Source organism: Chelonoidis abingdonii, chromosome 6, assembly GCF_003597395.2.
Source record: "Chelonoidis abingdonii isolate Lonesome George chromosome 6, CheloAbing_2.0, whole genome shotgun sequence".
Taxonomy (NCBI): domain Eukaryota; kingdom Metazoa; phylum Chordata; order Testudines; family Testudinidae; genus Chelonoidis; species Chelonoidis abingdonii.
Window position 1 is genome coordinate 108,706,315 of NC_133774.1, and position 16,876 is coordinate 108,723,190.

Consider the following 16,876-nt stretch of genomic DNA (forward strand, 5'->3'; position numbering starts at 1 on the left):
TCTGATTGTTGTTGTGATGTATATTCCAACTTTCTTGCCTCTGTGAAACTTTCATTTAATCAAGAAACACATTCTTTTAACTCTGTGCATCTTTATATAATTTGTTCCAACATGCTTCACCTCATTATACCACAATTTTACAGGGCCAAGTATTCAGAATGTTGTAACGAGATGAATTATTGTGGAGATTTAAGGTTGATGGAATTTTAGGAATAGAGAGGATTTATATTGGAGAGAGAGAAATGGAAGTCCTCTAGAGAAAATCCAGATCCTAAAGAAGTGCTGATAATTAGTGATCTAGTAGGTGATACTGTTCCCTCCGTAATAGTACTGAACCTATGCTCCAGCTGATTGATAGTGGGGGGACGGTGGTGCTGGAGATGCTGTCTTTAGGATGAGATATAAAACAGAGGATCTGAATGCTTTTGGTCAGTAAAGATCCCATAAGCCTTTTAGCAAGAGTGTGGGTGGTTAACTCCAATATCCTGGCCAGATTTCAACTGTGGTTATTATATTCCACCTACTTAAATTCCGTTTGCCATTTCAGTTGGACATGGTATTCTTCACTTTCTCTGTTGTGAAGTGCTGTTGTGCACAGTTAGACAGCTGCTCTGTTCCATCCCCGTCCTGGTGGCATTTCTGTGGTGTTCCGCCTGCATCTATGGAGACAAGTTCTGCTCTTTGTAATGTTGCAGTGCTAAATTATATTCCATTTGCTGTCAAATGAAGTCAAGATTCACACTGGAGCAAAATTTGGACTGTAATCTGTAATATCAATTAGTAAAAGTCTGTAAAGCTCTTTGGGGTCCACTTGGATGAAAGTTGCAATACAGTTATTAACATGGAACCTTAATGTGAGGGTTGGAGTGAACTATTTGAGAAGGAACTGAGTTTGTACTGGTAACAAGAATAAATACAAAACAGAAGCTATGCATACCTCTTATTTTCTGCAGTTAGGTACATACTTGAAAGTGTCCTTCACGTTTATACTTTGATGTACTGGAAAAGCCTTTCTTTTTCTATTAGCTGTCATAAGCAGAAAACCTGATATGCATCCCATATCTTTAGGTGAAAGCAAATAAATCCAGTTCTAAGTAGTAGGGGGAAAAGATCTATCTCTTTTGCTTTTTTTAGTACAGTAGATGCAGCAGTTAAGCCAAAAGCTAAAGATTTCCATTATTGACTGAAAACTCTGTAGTGTTGTGTCGTGTTGGTTTCTGATGCAGCGGTAGACATAAGGAAAGGACCCCCCCATTCTCACAACCATAGCATTTATCATACATTTTGATGGAGGAATAGAGAGGGATGAGGAAGGTATGTGGGGTTAGGGATGGGAAAGTCTTTTAAGTCATGGCTTTTTGTAAGTTGGGAATGTTGAATTTGGCATCAGCTGCTTATGTATGATCACAACAAGCTGGTGTTTATACCTCTCTCTGATGTTTGCAAAAACAAAGCAGAGCTTGAGTCGATATGGCATGTAAAGAATGCCCAGCAAGAAAATAAGTATGTGGATGAATATTTCCATGAAAATCTAGACATAATGCCAGATCCTGTGCCCATTGAAATTAGTGGGAGCTTTGCCGCTGATCTGAAAAGGAGCATGATCTGGTGCATTTTGGCTTTTCCTATGTAAATAGATATGCACTCATGCATCTCTGTGTTGTGGTCACTTTTTTCCCAGAAAGAGATGGGATATGAACTTCCCCCAGTGTAACAGCTTGAAATTTCATTTGGAAGTAAGGAGATGCTCCTGAGAAACTCAGCCAAACAAAAACAACAAACTCAAATCATGGAAATTATGTAAAGCTTTCTTTATCAGAAACAAATGTTGATTTTCTGTCTGCACCCTAATTAAAACCATCCTGTGCAATTATAGTATGATTGAGTGCATTTCAGTCTGCTTTTCAGTTGTTACAGCCATACTTTCAACATATTTCCCCAAGATCAGCTAGAAAACCTACAGGTATCTAAGAAAAGCTCATGAAGGAAAGATAATTGCACAGTAAACCTTGATTTGCTTCCTGAGCTAAGGAATCAAATGTGTGTATCTCCATGAAATATATTTTTTAATCATTGCATTCCGGATGCTTGGTCAGTCTGTACCAAGAAATGTGTATTTAAGGTGCAAATGCAACCTTGCTAAAATAAATAATCTTGCCAAGTTGTTTTTCCTCATAATTTCAAGTGTTTCTCAGAAATTATCACAACAGTGCTCGAAAATATTCCCTGAGTGCTTCCCAGAATCTGCACTTTTTTCTAAAAAGGAGTTTTCATTTTTTTATGTTAACCTTTTTATTAATCTCAACTCCTGTGTAATCATTTCTCAGTGTGCATACAGTCATGTGCATGCACATGAACACACCCTCTCTTAGCTATGCCAAGAAGTACATTAGAGAGCTAAAAATAGGCCTGCAAAAGAGAGAGAGAGAGAGTGTGTGTGTGTGTGTGTGTTTCTGCATAAAATTAGCACAGGGTAATGGGGATCACAGGAGTCTTTTCATAGATTCATAGACTCTAGGACTGGAAGGGACCTCAAGAGGTCATCGAGTCCAGTCCCCTGCCTTCATGGCAGGACCAAATACTGTCTAGACCATCCCTGATAGACATTTATCTAACCTACTCTTAAATATCTCCACAAGGAGAGAATCTATACTATATACCGAGGACATGGAGAATTACACAGCCTCCTAGGCAGATTAGTCCAGTGTAAGGAACTTTGTCCTAATGTACAAACCCACAATTCCCCGGTGTATATATCAGTTTAAAGGCCGCATGTGCTGCTTGGTTCTATCATTAGAACGGCTAATGAAATTTTCTCCCTTTCCCCGCGATGACAACCCTTTTAATACCTAAAACTGCTTATCAGTCCCCGGCTCTGAGTTTTCTTTTTCAAAACGAATAAAGCCCAATTCTTTCAGTAGCCTTCCTTCAATAGGTCATGTTCCAAGAACTTTATCATTCTTGTGCTCGTTCCTGGACCCCATCCCAATTTCTCCACATCTTTCTTGAAATCGGTGCCCAGAACTGACACAATACCCATTGAGGCCAACCCAGCACAGAGTAGAGCTGGAAGAATGACTTCTCGTGTCTTGTTTACAACACACCTGTTAATGCATCCCAAATCATTTTACTTTTTTCCAACATATCACACTGTTGACTCAATTTAGCTTTGTCCACTATGAACCCCCTAGATCTCTTCTGCCCATACTCTCCTAGAGCAGCTCTTCCCATTCTGTATGTTGAAAAATGATTGTTCTTCCTAAGTGGAGCACTTTGCAATTTGTTTTATGAACTTCAATTCCGTTACCCTCAGACATTTCTACCAATTTGTCCAGATCATTTGAATTTTGACCCTGTCCTCCTATATTAGCAGGTTGCAATCTCCCCCCCAGTTTGGTATCATCCACAAAATCATAATAAGCGTATCTTTCATGGCGACTCTTCTTAAGTCGATGGGAGGTAAGACTATTGAACAAGCTAGTCCAAAAACAGACCCCTTGCGGAAACCCCACTGTTTATACCATTCAGCAGATTGGAGCATTAAGTAATCCACTACTCTGAGTACAGTTATCCAGCAGTTATGCACCCACTCTTATAGTAGCCCCATCTAAAATTGTAATTTGCCTACTTTACGATAAGGATATATCATGCGAGCCATACAATGCTTACTAAAGTCTGAGGTAAAACACCACATCCCTCTTCCTCCTCATCCCAAGCCTCGTTATCCTATCAAAGAAAGCTAATCAGATTGTTGACAATGATTTTCTTTTTACAAATCAGCGGCATTTACCCGTATCACCTACCACTTCCAAAGTGTCAGATATCTTCGTTTAATTTACTTGCTTCCATATTTCCTGCACAGAAAGTAAGACTACTGGTCTGTAAGGTTTCCTGGTTGTTTTTATTTCCCTTTTATGAGATGGCACTATTGCCATTTCCAGTCTCCTGGAATCTCTCCAATCTCCATGGACTCCAAAGATAAAACTAGAGGCTCAGATACCACCTCTATTAACTCTGATATTCTAGGATGCATTATGAGCCCTCGGTGACCTTGCAGGCATCTAACTTTCTAAGTGATTTTAACTTGCTTTTTTTATTATTCTAAATTCTACCCCCTTACCCATAGCATTCCACTATGGAGACATTCCTTCAGAACTTCCAGTGAAGAGAACCCAAAACAAAGAAGTTCATTAAGCATTCTCTGCCATTTCCAGTTTCCTGTTACTGGTTCTCCCCCTCACTTGAGCAGTGGGCTACCCTGTCTTGTCTTCCTCTGCTTCTAACTGTATTGATAAAAAGTCTCTGTTATCCCTTTTATCCCTAGCTATTTGAAAGTTCATTTTTGGTGGCCGCCTTTCGAGAATCTTCGGCCTGCATCCTGTGTTTGCCTAATTATGCATCTTTGTAATCTGACCTAGTTTCATTTTTTTATGACTTCCTTTTATTTTGTAAGGTCATACAGATCCGCGGTTAAGCCAGTGTCTCTTTGCCACATGTTCTATCTTCCTACCATCGAATAAGCTTGCTTTTGCCCTAATAGTGTCCTTTGAAAAACTGCCAACTCTCCTCAAGTGTTTTTCCCCTCAGTCTTGAATTCCCATGGGACCTAACCTATCGACTCTCGAGCTTACCCAAAATCTGCCTTCCTGAAATCCTGTCCTCTATTGCTTGTAACCCCTTCTTAAGCCCTTCCTTAAGATGCAAACTCTATGATTTCGATGAATGACTTTCACCCAAGCGGCCTCACTTTCAATCCACAAGTCCTCAAACATTGTTAAAACGAGTCTAGAACACTTACCCCCCTAGTAGCTTTTTTTCCAAAAACCTCCATGAAATAAAAAGTTGTCTGCAATGCATCCAGGAACTATCTGATAGTCTGTCCCGCGGTGTTATTTCCAACAATATATCTGGATAGTTGAAGTCCCCATTACCACAATCTTTGGGCTTTGGATGATTTTGTTAGTTTTTAATAAAAAAGCTTCATGCACTTCACCTGGTTAGGATTAGCCTGTAGTAACTCCAGCACGAATCAACCCTTGGTTTTACCCCTTTTATCCTAACCCAGAGATCTCCAACACTCGTTCCTAGTCACCTCCACCTCAGTCCAAGTGTGTACATTTTTTAAATATATAAGGCAACCCCCTCTCCCTTTTCCCCCTGGCATTCCTTCTAGCAACCTAACCTCATCCACACCAGCATGTCCAATCATGGGTGTAATTATCCACAAGTTTGCAGTGAATCCCAACAAATGTCCATAGTCTATATTTATTTATTGAATAGCACTATCCAGTTCTTCCTGTATTACACATACTCTTCTGCGCATTTGTATATAGGCGTCTAAGATACTGGTTTGATCTTGCCTCCCAGTTTGCCTGACCATCGCTTTCTCTCTGCCATTAATAACCTAACACTCCTCTTGTTCTGACCCATCTCCCAGGTCTTCTGTTCCCACTTACCTGTGGGCTTTGCTCACCTGTCCTGTCGAAACTAGTTTAAAAGCCTCCTCAGTTTTTTTTTCTAGGTAGCCAGTCTGTGTGCAAATAAGGTCTTTTCCCCTCCTCGAAAGGTGAACGCCATCTCTGCCTAGCAGTCCTTCCGAATACCTCCCCAAGTGGTCGAGGAGCAAGCCGCCCTGGCAACAACATCTTCGGCAGCCAAGTATCCCACCATGATGATCGTCTCTGCCTGGGCCCCTACCCTTGACAGGAAGAATCAAAGAAGAATACCACCTGCACTCCAAACTCCTTCACCCGACTCCCAGAGCCCTGTACGTCACTCTTGACGATCAGCGTCACCTCGCAGATATCATTGTGCCCAAGGGATGAGTAGCATTGGGTATATTCAGAAGGCCGATAATCCGACAATGCCTCTGTAACATGTTCGGGATACGGCCCCCCCGCAGGCAGCCATAACTTCCCGAGATGAAATGGTCAGGGCGACAGAATGGGCCTCCATCCCCTCAGCAGAGATCTCCGACGACCCACCCTAATGTTTCTATTTAAGTGGTGGTAGCAAGACCCCCCCAGCGCTAGGGGTATACAAGAACTTTCTCCTCCTTTACTGTAGAGGTGATTCTGCCTCCTATATCAAGAAGAGCATTAAACAGTACTATTAACCCGCGCGGAGGTTTCCTCAGCAGGGGGTGGAGCACTGCCCGCTGCCAGAATAAATAGCTGCCAGTGTCCACCTGAAGCCATTCCTCCTCCACCAGTGTGTGTCAGCAGTCCTGTGAACTGGGACAAGCTATCCTCAGCTGTCCCACATGGACACTGTCCAGAATTGCTCATAGGATACGGAGGCTCCTCAACCTAGCCACTCCTCCTAGTAGCCCTACCACTCTGCTGCCTGAGAAGATTCCACCCAGTAGGCACATTTCACATGGAGTGCCCCCGCCAGCCCTGGAATATCAGTAAGTGGAAAATTGCAAGTTACAGTCTTTGCAAACCACATCAAGAATCTGGGTAGAAGCATCCTGCTCGGGCTCTGTCTGGCTACAGGCGCGGTGATGGAAGACAGAAGCAGTGCTCCACAGGGTTGCGGGTCTTCCCTAACCAGCCATAAACTCCCTCTGTCAAGCTCACTCCTCAACTCCCCTGTCTGCAGCTTCTGTCCGCTCTGCTCTGCATAAAGAGAAAGTGTTGGATGTAGTTTGGTTATATAGATTTTCAAGGGACTAACTGGGTCACGGAATAGGACCGACAGAGACCCCCCGCTCCCTTCCATACTGCCCTTCCCATACTCTCTTGCAAAACTCCTGTTAGCAGCACCCGGTCGCAAGCTGCCCTGGTCCTAGGCGCGGCTAGAAAAGCCCGGAGCTGAGGAATGCCCTGCCCCACTGTTAAGGCTAAGCAAATTACCAGAGGCTTTTAGCTTTCAAAACCTCCTTTGTGCTCAGCCTCCAACTGCCTGCTACAGCACACGGTCCTTCCAAACAACAAATACAAACAGACTGACAAACACATGAGGCTCAGCACACAGCAAGTAACCCCAGACACCACCACGAAAGTACTTCCCACAGATGTGTATCTCCCCTTCACCATGGAGAACTCCGTGCGAAACTCCCTGTATACCCCTGGTCGCTTCTACAGGGAGTGCGCAAGGGAGTTCTCCAGGTGAAGGAGGAGCAAATACAGCATCTGTGGGGTAAGTGACTGTCTGCAGTGTGTGTGTCTGGGGGTTACTTGCTGTGTGCTGAGCTTGTGTTTGTCAGTCTGTTTAAAAGAGTTTAAAGCAACTTGATTTTAAAACAGAAGTTCTAGGTTGAAAAGGCATATATGTTGCATAGCGGCCACCTTCACTTTTTAAATAGGCAACTTTTAAGTTGAGAGACTTTCAGGCTGACTCAAAAACGTACAAGTTGTGAAGTTCAAAGAGCGCCATGAAACCAAATCTCCCTCTTTCCAGCCCTCCCCACTTAAACTCAAAAATTAGAGTGAACTCTGTGTTTGTCTTCTACTCTAACCTATTTGTATCATCTGAGATAATCATCCTAAACCTATCACTTGTTCTGATGTGACCCAGAAGTTAGGACAAGATACATCCTGACTCATATCATCCTAACCTACAGGTCAGTAAAAATCAGGAGACAAGTTCAGCATGATTAACCGTGACACTGCTTCACAGACCTAATATAGTGTGTGTATATGTGTATCTATGTCTATACTAATAATATAGATAGAGAGAAAATTGAATGTGTGTTTAGACCTGAAGAGAGGAAGATTTAAGGTTATAGTTCGTCTACCCTTAGAGGTTAATTTTATATGGTTTAGAGGCTTGAAGAATTCTCTCTTTCTGAAATCGGAAGAGAGGCACCACTATATAAAATCAGGCTGTATGGCCAGGGAAGCAGGAGCTTCCATTGTATTGCTGTACAGGTTATGCATGCTTGTCTACTGGCTTGCTTAGAGGTAAAAGCATACACTGGTATCTTTACACTGACTGACTGACTTGTATATATTGTCACAGGAGGCTTGGCTTAATCGGTACTGAGCTGAAAAAAAGTAATATAAATTGGAGCCTTTTGTCATGAAAGATTTAAATGTGGATATGATTTAATAGCTTTGGGGAGAAAATTTAGTATGAGAGATTGTAAGAAACAAGAAATCGATTACATGTAAGAAAGGACTTGAACCTCTAATCAAGTATTAAGGTATACAAAGAGATCCCTAGCTAGTTATAGCTTAATTCAAAGGGATAATGGTTAGATTTTTTTTTAATTTTCAAGTTTTATCAAAAAATGACATTCCTATTTGCTCTTTATCTATTTCTGAATTTTAATACATACTTACAGTGATTTATAGAAACCATCACTATGTAAATATTGAACTATGTGTTATGCAGTGTATATAGGTGCTATATTTTCTATGAAATATAGTGACCCCAAACCACTTTTCTGTATTGTTAGAAAAATTGTATTTCTAGCTAAAAATTAACAATAGACAACTTGTGAATATAAACTGCTGTTTCTTAAAAAAATAAACAAAATAAAATACATAATCTGTTATTCATGAATCCATCCTACAGTGTCTTGAAGTCAGTAGCGTGCATTTTTAATATTCTTTACTTCATATGAGTGAGTCCTTCAATAAAGCAACCTAACATTCACAACATGGAAAACAAAATAAAGATTTGCTCAAAATCTGACAAAAACCAAACAGTTTGCAGTGTTGTTCTAGCCGCGTTAGTCTCAGGTTTTTAGAGAGACAAGGTGGGTGAGGTAATATCTTCTATTGGACCAGCTGAGAGAGACAAGCTTTCGAGCTACACAGACCTTGTCTCTTTCACCAACAGAAGTTGGTCCAGTAAAAGATTTTGTCATCAACCTTTTCGCTCTAAAAGTAAAACCGTCAGAAGTTTGCATGATTAACTACAATGGGGATTGGCAACCTTTGTCTCATGGCCCATCAGGGAAATCTGCTGGTGGGCTGGGACGGTTTATTTACCTGCAGTGTCCGCAGGTTCAGCCAATTGCAGCTCCCACTGGCCACAGTTCGCTGTTCCAGGCGAATGGGGGCTGGGGAAAGCAGCAGCCAGCACATCCCTCGGCCCACGCCGCTTCCCGCAGCCCCCATTGGCCTGGAATGGTGAACCGCAGACAGTGGGAGTTGTGATTGGCAACCTAGTCCTTGTACAGTTTGTAGGATTGGCCCTAAAGATGTTAATGATTGGGGCATAGGGTGGGTTAGGGAATTAGTAATTGAATCTTTAGCTGTGCTGAGCTATCACTCAATGTGGCCGGTAGGAGTAGGTTAAGGTCGCTTTAAGCCAACTGTCTGATTCCATTGGGCTGTTGTCTTTGTGCCAGCTGAGGATACCCAATGCCAATCAAATCCTCAATTGCTTGTTTAAGAGCTCATTGGCACTGTAGCTGAGCCTGAAGATCTGGCCCCCAGTGTTTCATAGTCCTCCTCACAACTCTAGAAAATCCCATAATAAATACTGTAAGAGTATACATAAGTGTAACATTTTGGCACTGAGAGAGGGATAATTTAGGCAAAGTGTTAGGAAAACTTCTTTTAGTGAGGATATGTATTAAACTGCAGAATAACCTCCAAAGGAAAGTGGTAGAAACCCCTTACGTGGGACATTTCAGCCCAGGCTTGACAAAATGCTAGACCGTGTGCTATAAAACTCAATTCTATCAAGTCTCCTGAGTGATCTAATTGGCCTCTTGATCTCTTACTTGTAAGTTTCTATGGGCTCCACAACAGAGAAGCCCATTGTTTTCCAGTCTCATGGTTAGTTCAGATGCAAACAGCACAATCCGAAACTCATTTCTTTATTTATGTATCTATCCACATTTATAAAATAGACATTTCCTACTACACAAGCCTCTGGATGTAAAAAACATGAATTGCTATCAATAGTGCATTACAAACACCTACAGTTGGCAGCAAGCAGACAGTCCCATACCCTCTCTGGAACTCTGGGCTCAGGAACTCTCAGATCCTGCCTCCAAACAATATGAGTTGAGACCTTTCCCCTCTATTTAAACTTTGACTCGGGTAAAAGCTGCTGGGGGAGTGGAGAGGGGAGGGCTCAAAATTTGAACTGTGAGGCCATTTTAGGGTCCAGGTGAGATACTGGTATTTACAAATGTAGAATCATTATAGCATGGAAGGGCAAGCCTGGTGGAGGTTGTGGTGGAATTGAATGGAGAAATAGGGAACCTTTTGAAAAGTATACAGGGAAAATAGTCAAAAGATAACCAGTTTGGAATTTGGAAGAAAGGAAAGTGTAGTCCCAGTCCCAGGGACTGCCTGCCCTTTTGGATAAATTGCATTGAATCACACTGAGTTCTTGTAAAACTAGCATTCTCTTCCACCAGGACAGCTAAAATTATAAGACTATAGGAGTTAAAGAAGCCCTTACTATGTTAGGAAAAGTATTCAAAGCTTTGGTTGCTTACTGAACCAAACCAACAAATTATAGCCTTATCCTGAAAGCAGCTCTTCACAAGGTGGTCCCTTAATCTGCACAGATCCCCATTGATGAAGGCTCCACATGGCAGTGAGCTGCCTACATGGATCAACTTGCAGGATTAAGGCTAATTTAAGGTTTTCCCCATTGTTATAGTTCTGTCATGGGTTAATTACATTCCTGTTAGATTGGATTGTGTGGTATCATTCATACCCGGTACTATGAACCATGTTAGGGGTTCATAGCCACACCTAAGATATTGCAACATAAGTGACACTAATTCATTTCATTAGCTTTGCATCTTATGATTTGAGATAAATTGGAACTAAAATAAGCAAAACCAGTTCTAGCTGGAGTTTTACGTGTATGTTTCATCATTTGAGAAAATTGTGATTTACAGTGCTATAAAATTAACGAGAAAAAAACTAGAATCATTACTGTAATGTGGAAAATAATTTTCATATTTTCATATAAATACAATGCTTTTCTACTCAAACCACTTCTGATGATTTTTTCTGCATAGGGTACTTCTGAATGTTTAGACAGGGCTCTAAATCTGGGATCCAAGATTTAAAAAAAAATAAATAAAAAAGACAGCACAGAGTAGTTCCATGCAGCAGTATCTGGCAGTTCTATGCAGTAGACACTGGGGCATCTCTGCTTGATGGTCACGGGACAGGGTTTGTTGGTCGCTACAGAGGTGGTGACGTGTCCAGCATTAGCCCAATGGGAGAGATGTTGATAAAATGTATTCATTATGTAAGTATTTTAATACATTTTTATCAATACATGCTGGAATGGATTGCCTGACATTACAGTGCAGAATTTTTAAGTTCTACCTTCAGGCAAATCTGATATTACTAGCAAAAATGAAAGTGTGAAATGCTTTTTAATGTATATTTAACAACAGATAGTGTACTGATTACTGATGTGTATTCTCTCTGGACTTTTCCCTTGCTATCAGAAGGCAATGTGAAGAAACAACATTTTTATACATTTATGTTATCCACATCCATCAAATGTTTACTTTTTAAATATTTGTAACTGTCATTTATAACAAGACTTTATAAAAGTTATATTTTAAGTGTAAATCAAATCCAGGTTAGAAGTTTGCAATCAATTGCCAGTAACAGTTCAGTAACACTTAAAGTAGTGTTTCCTTTCCTCCCCCCAGTTTCAGCCTTTTGATGTGTGTTGGCAATAAATGCAATGTTATATATTGCTCTTGTGGAAAAATGTACATTGTTAATATTTTTATGCTACTTTTTAATTGTCTTGGTTCAAATTCTTTGAGATGCATTTTACAAGATTGCTCCTAATTGAATTCAGTCTTATGTCTACTTACATTTAAGAGGTAATTCTATCAAATGCATTTATTTCATTCTTTCCCATAGTGTCACCATTTTGTAAGGATTAAGGTACAGTTTTCTGTATTTACGGCAGGCTGCACAGCAAGAATTCACGTCTTAAACTAATGTATGCGAAACAGTTGCATAGTACATAGATCATGTTGTTATAACAGCAGTATTGAAGGCATTTTAGATCACAGAGCCCCAGTAGTCTAAATTTTGTTTGCTTTGACATTATTAAACTCAATCTGTTTCTCTAACTGTGACTCTAATTACTACATTTGCATGGCAGAAAAGTTTGCTTTGTGGATCGACTTATATTAACACTGTTTGCATGTTGTTTTCTGAGCTTAGTGTTTCATGTACAGGCAGCAGAGCACTTTCTATCGAATTCAATAATTATGCAGAATCAATAAGTTTTTTTTCTTTGTGTTTGTCTTTGTTGTTTCTTTGATATGGCCTCTAGGATGCTGCAGGCAAGGTGCTGGACCGCTGGGCCATCATGTCCAGGGAAGAAGAGATTATTACCCTTCAGCAGTTTCTGAGATTTGGAGAAACCAAGTCCATCGTGGAGCTGATGGCAATTCAAGAAAAGGAAGGGCAGGCTGTGGCTGTGCCATCTTCAAAGACAGATTCAGATATAAGGACTTTTATTGAAAGCAATAATCGCACTAGGAGCCCAAGTCTCCTTGCTCACCTGGAGAACAGCAACCCTTCCAGCATTCATCACTTCGAAAACATCCCTAACAGCCTTGCGTTTCTGCTTCCATTCCAGTACATAAATCCTGTCTCTGCTCCATTGCTGGGGCTGCCTCCAAATGGCCTCCTGTTGGAACAGCCGGCTCTGAGGCTGCGTGAACCAAGCCTTTCTACCCAAAATGAATATAATGAAAGCAGTGAATCTGAAGTTTCCCCAACTCCTTTCAAGAATGAGCAGACATCCAGCAGGAATGCTTTGACCAGCATCACAAATGTGGAACCCAAAACTGAGCCAGCCTGTGCATCTCCCGTTCAAACATCTACACCCATCAATGATTTGTCCAAAACTGAGCACACGAAAAGCTCATTCAGGATTCACAGAATCAGAAGAATGGGATCAGCGTCAAGAAAAGGGAGAGTGTTCTGCAATGCATGTGGTAAAACTTTCTATGACAAAGGTACTCTCAAAATCCACTACAATGCAGTTCATCTGAAAATCAAACACCGGTGCACGATTGAAGGCTGCAACATGGTCTTCAGCTCTCTTAGAAGTCGCAATCGTCACAGTGCTAACCCTAACCCCCGCCTTCATATGCCTATGCTAAGGAACAACCGAGACAAAGATCTAATCCGTGCTACATCAGGAGCTGCCACCCCTGTCATAGCAAGTACCAAATCCAATCTTACCTTAACAAGCCCTGGTCGGCCTCCAATGGGTTTCACTACTCCCCCTCTAGACCCTGTACTACAGAACCCTCTTTCTAGCCAGCTGGTTTTTCCAGCTTTAAAGACTGTCCAGCCTGTTCCTCCTTTTTACAGAAGTTTACTTACTCCTGGAGAGATGGTGAGCCCTCCAACCTCATTACCCACCAGTCCCATCATACCAACAGGTGGTTCAGTGGAGCAGCATCCTCCTCTTCCTTCAGAGTCATCGTTACCTGCGATGGTGATGCCTACCCATGAGCCTAATGCTGACCTTGCCCCTAAGAAGAAACCAAGGAAGTCAAGCATGCCAGTTAAAATAGAAAAGGAAGTTATTGATACTGCTGATGAGTTTGACGATGAAGATGATGAGGCTAATGACAACAGCACAATGGCTAATGATATTGGTCATGACAATCACTGCCATTCGCAGGAGGAAATGAGCCCAGGATTGTCTGTGAAAGACTTTTCTAAAAATGGTAGAAGCAGATGCATTTCTAGGACAGAGATAAGAAGGGCGGACAGCATGACCTCAGAAGACCAAGAGCATGAGAGAGACTATGAAAATGAGTCAGAAACCTCAGAGCCAAAATTGTGCGAGGAATCCATGGAAGGTGATGAACACATCCATGAATCTAATGAACAGTCTATGATGAACAGTGAGATGGCAGATGAAAATCACAATGAATCTTCTCACCGGGATGTTATTAAGGTGAAGGAAGAGTTTACAGATCCTACCTATGATATGTTTTACATGAGCCAATATGGATTGTATAATGGGGGCAGTGCCAGTATGGCTGCCCTTCATGAAAGTTTCAGTTCAACATTCAGCTACAACAGTCCTCAAAAGTTCTCCCCAGAAGGAGACCTATGTTCCAGCCCAGATCCCAAGATCTGCTATGTCTGCAAGAAGAGTTTCAAAAGCTCCTATAGTGTGAAGCTTCACTACAGGAATGTTCATTTAAAAGAGATGCATGTCTGCACAGTGGCTGGCTGTAACGCTGCCTTCCCATCACGGAGAAGCAGAGACAGGTCAGTAAATATTAATTGATTTTCTACATTAGTAAGTGTGTCGAATTACATAAGAAAATCCAGTTTTAGGTAGATGAAGAAATAGAGAGAGACACAGTAATGATTAGTGACAGTCATGCGCCCTTGGCATTGAGGGAGTGTTATCACTTTAGGTTTCCATTGTCTGACATTCAGAATAGTGTATACTATGTCACTGTCTTATGTCATTCTTTCTGTGTGTGTGTGTGTTGTATATACACTTTTGTATATGAGCTGCGGCTTTTATACATTCAGCTTTTTCTCCCTACAGCTTTCCAATCAAGGAAAGCTTCTATTAAATATATAATAATTATATACAACAAAAATATCTTCACACATACACATCGATACATAGAAACAGAAATGGATGGAGGGAAAGAACCATAGGAATAGGATACAAGAATAATCCTCATCTCTGTAAGCTTAAGTACAAATGAATAGGAATCATTAATGGATATTCATTCTGCCTTATAAACAATTATAAGAAACAAAATTAAATGTTAACATTAGCGAAATGGTTCTCTCTTTCCAGAGGGGAACCTGTATCTTATTTTCCTAATATAACTGTCCAGTCCAGCTTTATTTTCTTCTCTGGCTGTGAGTAGCTCCCATTCACTCTGATGGGGTAATGTACATGCAGAAAGAGGACACTAGACCCCTACATATTTTTAAGGATATGTTCTGCTGGGTCTTCAGATGACATCACACAGTAGTTATGCTGCATCGGTACTGAAACAGTTGGGCTTAAACAGAAGCTGCTGGTCCTAAACTTCTTTTGGTCTTTTTTAAAAAAATTTTTTTTAATTCCTAAAAAAGAATGTAATATAAATGGAATTGGTCAAGGTGGTCTTTGGTAGGATAACACAGTTATTCCATACTCAGGAAAACAAGCTCTCATTCATTACAATGAATATATAGTTACACAATGAAATATCCCTTATAGGTTCACAGCATTGGGTTCGTGTTGTGATGGTGAGAGTGATTCATTACTTGAGCTTGTTTGTTTGTTTGTTTTGTTTAATATTTTTCATTAGGGAGTAAAAATTCAGCAGAGGGAGAGAGAGGAAGGAAATTGAACTCAGCTAAACATTTCACACACATTTCCTGTACCTTGTTCTGTGGAAATTGCTGGGGTTTGCAACTGGATACAGGGTATAATATAAAATAGAAGCAATTTAGTGCGAAGGAGCTAAGGAAGCCAAATCTCACTTTTTCTGGAGAGTCTAGCTCCAGCATGTCAGTTCTGAGATCCACTAAATAGGAAATGTGAACATAAATTAGAAAAAACGGTAAATAGTGTAGACTATTTAGGGTACTAGAAAACTAGAAAATTTGTTTCACCAGTGAGATGAGATCAATTAAAATCAAACACCTAAAACTAAATTAAGGCCACTGTCTTGCCAGTCGGTCCACCCCTGTGGTGGAGACCTGTTAGCCTCCGTGGAGCTGGACATAAGGGTCCAGCAGGATCAGGGTCTCAGTAAGTGAAATCCTGTGCTGGCATATACCACACATTGTGTCCTTAAAGTTGATAGGATTGCAGAGGATTTGTTAGTGCAGAATTTAGCTCAGTCTATGTGTTTTCTCAAGTGAGTTATAAAATGTCAGTCATGTGCTAAGTAAACGCGTTTTGTATTCAGTGTGCAAAAAGAGAAATGGCTAGTTTAGGATTTGGAATGTTATTTGGAGTGTTAAATTTCATCAGGAAACAGTTAACTTGATAGATTATGCTAATAATAAAGAAGTTAGTTCAGTGAACATATATTAGGAGAAAAAGGCCATCATGATGACATGTGTAAAGTATTTATGAGAACTGAACATTTAAAGACAGGGCACAGTTTGAAAGTATTTCAAGAACTATATAGGATACTTTGATTTAGCTTATTGAAAGCAAGCCATAAAAGTGAAATGTATGATTCATAAACTTAAAATGCAGACTGCTTTCTTAAAGATAAAATTATTATTTACATATGAGTTTGGGTTGTACTAGGCATGGGAACATCTTTCCAGTTTCATCTCACAAATAGTGTTCAAAATATGTTTCAGTTATGTGAGAGTCTTTCTGATAACTTGGGACAACAGAAATCCACAAGTTCTGAGGATTTCAGGTAGTAATAATGTATTTGAAAAGGTTTAAAGGCTAGGTACAATTTGGATGGCCTTCAAGTCTGATGCTTTTTGAGACTCACCAAAACTTTCGGGTCTGCAGAATTTGTCTGGAAAAATCTGACAGAAACCAGAAACTCTCACAAGATTTCTGATAATTCTTGCAGATGTTTGGTCAGGAAGTATCATACGAAACCATCTTTATTGTTCACTGTATTTCAGCAATTCCATGTCTGGTCTTGTCCAGGACTAGAAAGTCTAGAAGTGCACAGAAATGAAAGAGTGTGCGAAAGGAGGGGTATGAGAATGAATCAGACATTCTTTTTATTTAATCTTCAAAAAAATTGTTTTATTAAGGGTTGAGTTGAAGGGAGAGTCTTATTTTATCCAAGCTACTTAGCCTACCCAATGAAGGATTTTTTGCTGATTTTTAAAGAATCCTTTTTATTTAAAGGGAAAAAAACCTAGATCATTAAGTTTCTAGCCTTCTGGGTTTCAGACAGAGCCTCAAAGATGTAAACTAATCTATGGTGTCTTATTGGCTTTGCTGC

At 40.5% G+C, this 16,876-nt stretch overlaps 1 protein-coding gene across 1 annotated transcript in view; it reads left to right on the forward strand.

Moving 5' to 3' along the window:
* Positions 1–16,876, forward strand: part of BNC2 (basonuclin zinc finger protein 2) — a 308,867-nt gene that overhangs the window by 273,762 nt on the left and 18,229 nt on the right. The window contains exon 4 of the mRNA XM_032801784.2: positions 12,235–14,201. Within this exon, the coding sequence (XP_032657675.1) occupies positions 12,235–14,201 (1,967 nt within the window). The remainder of the gene's footprint in view (positions 1–12,234; positions 14,202–16,876) is intronic.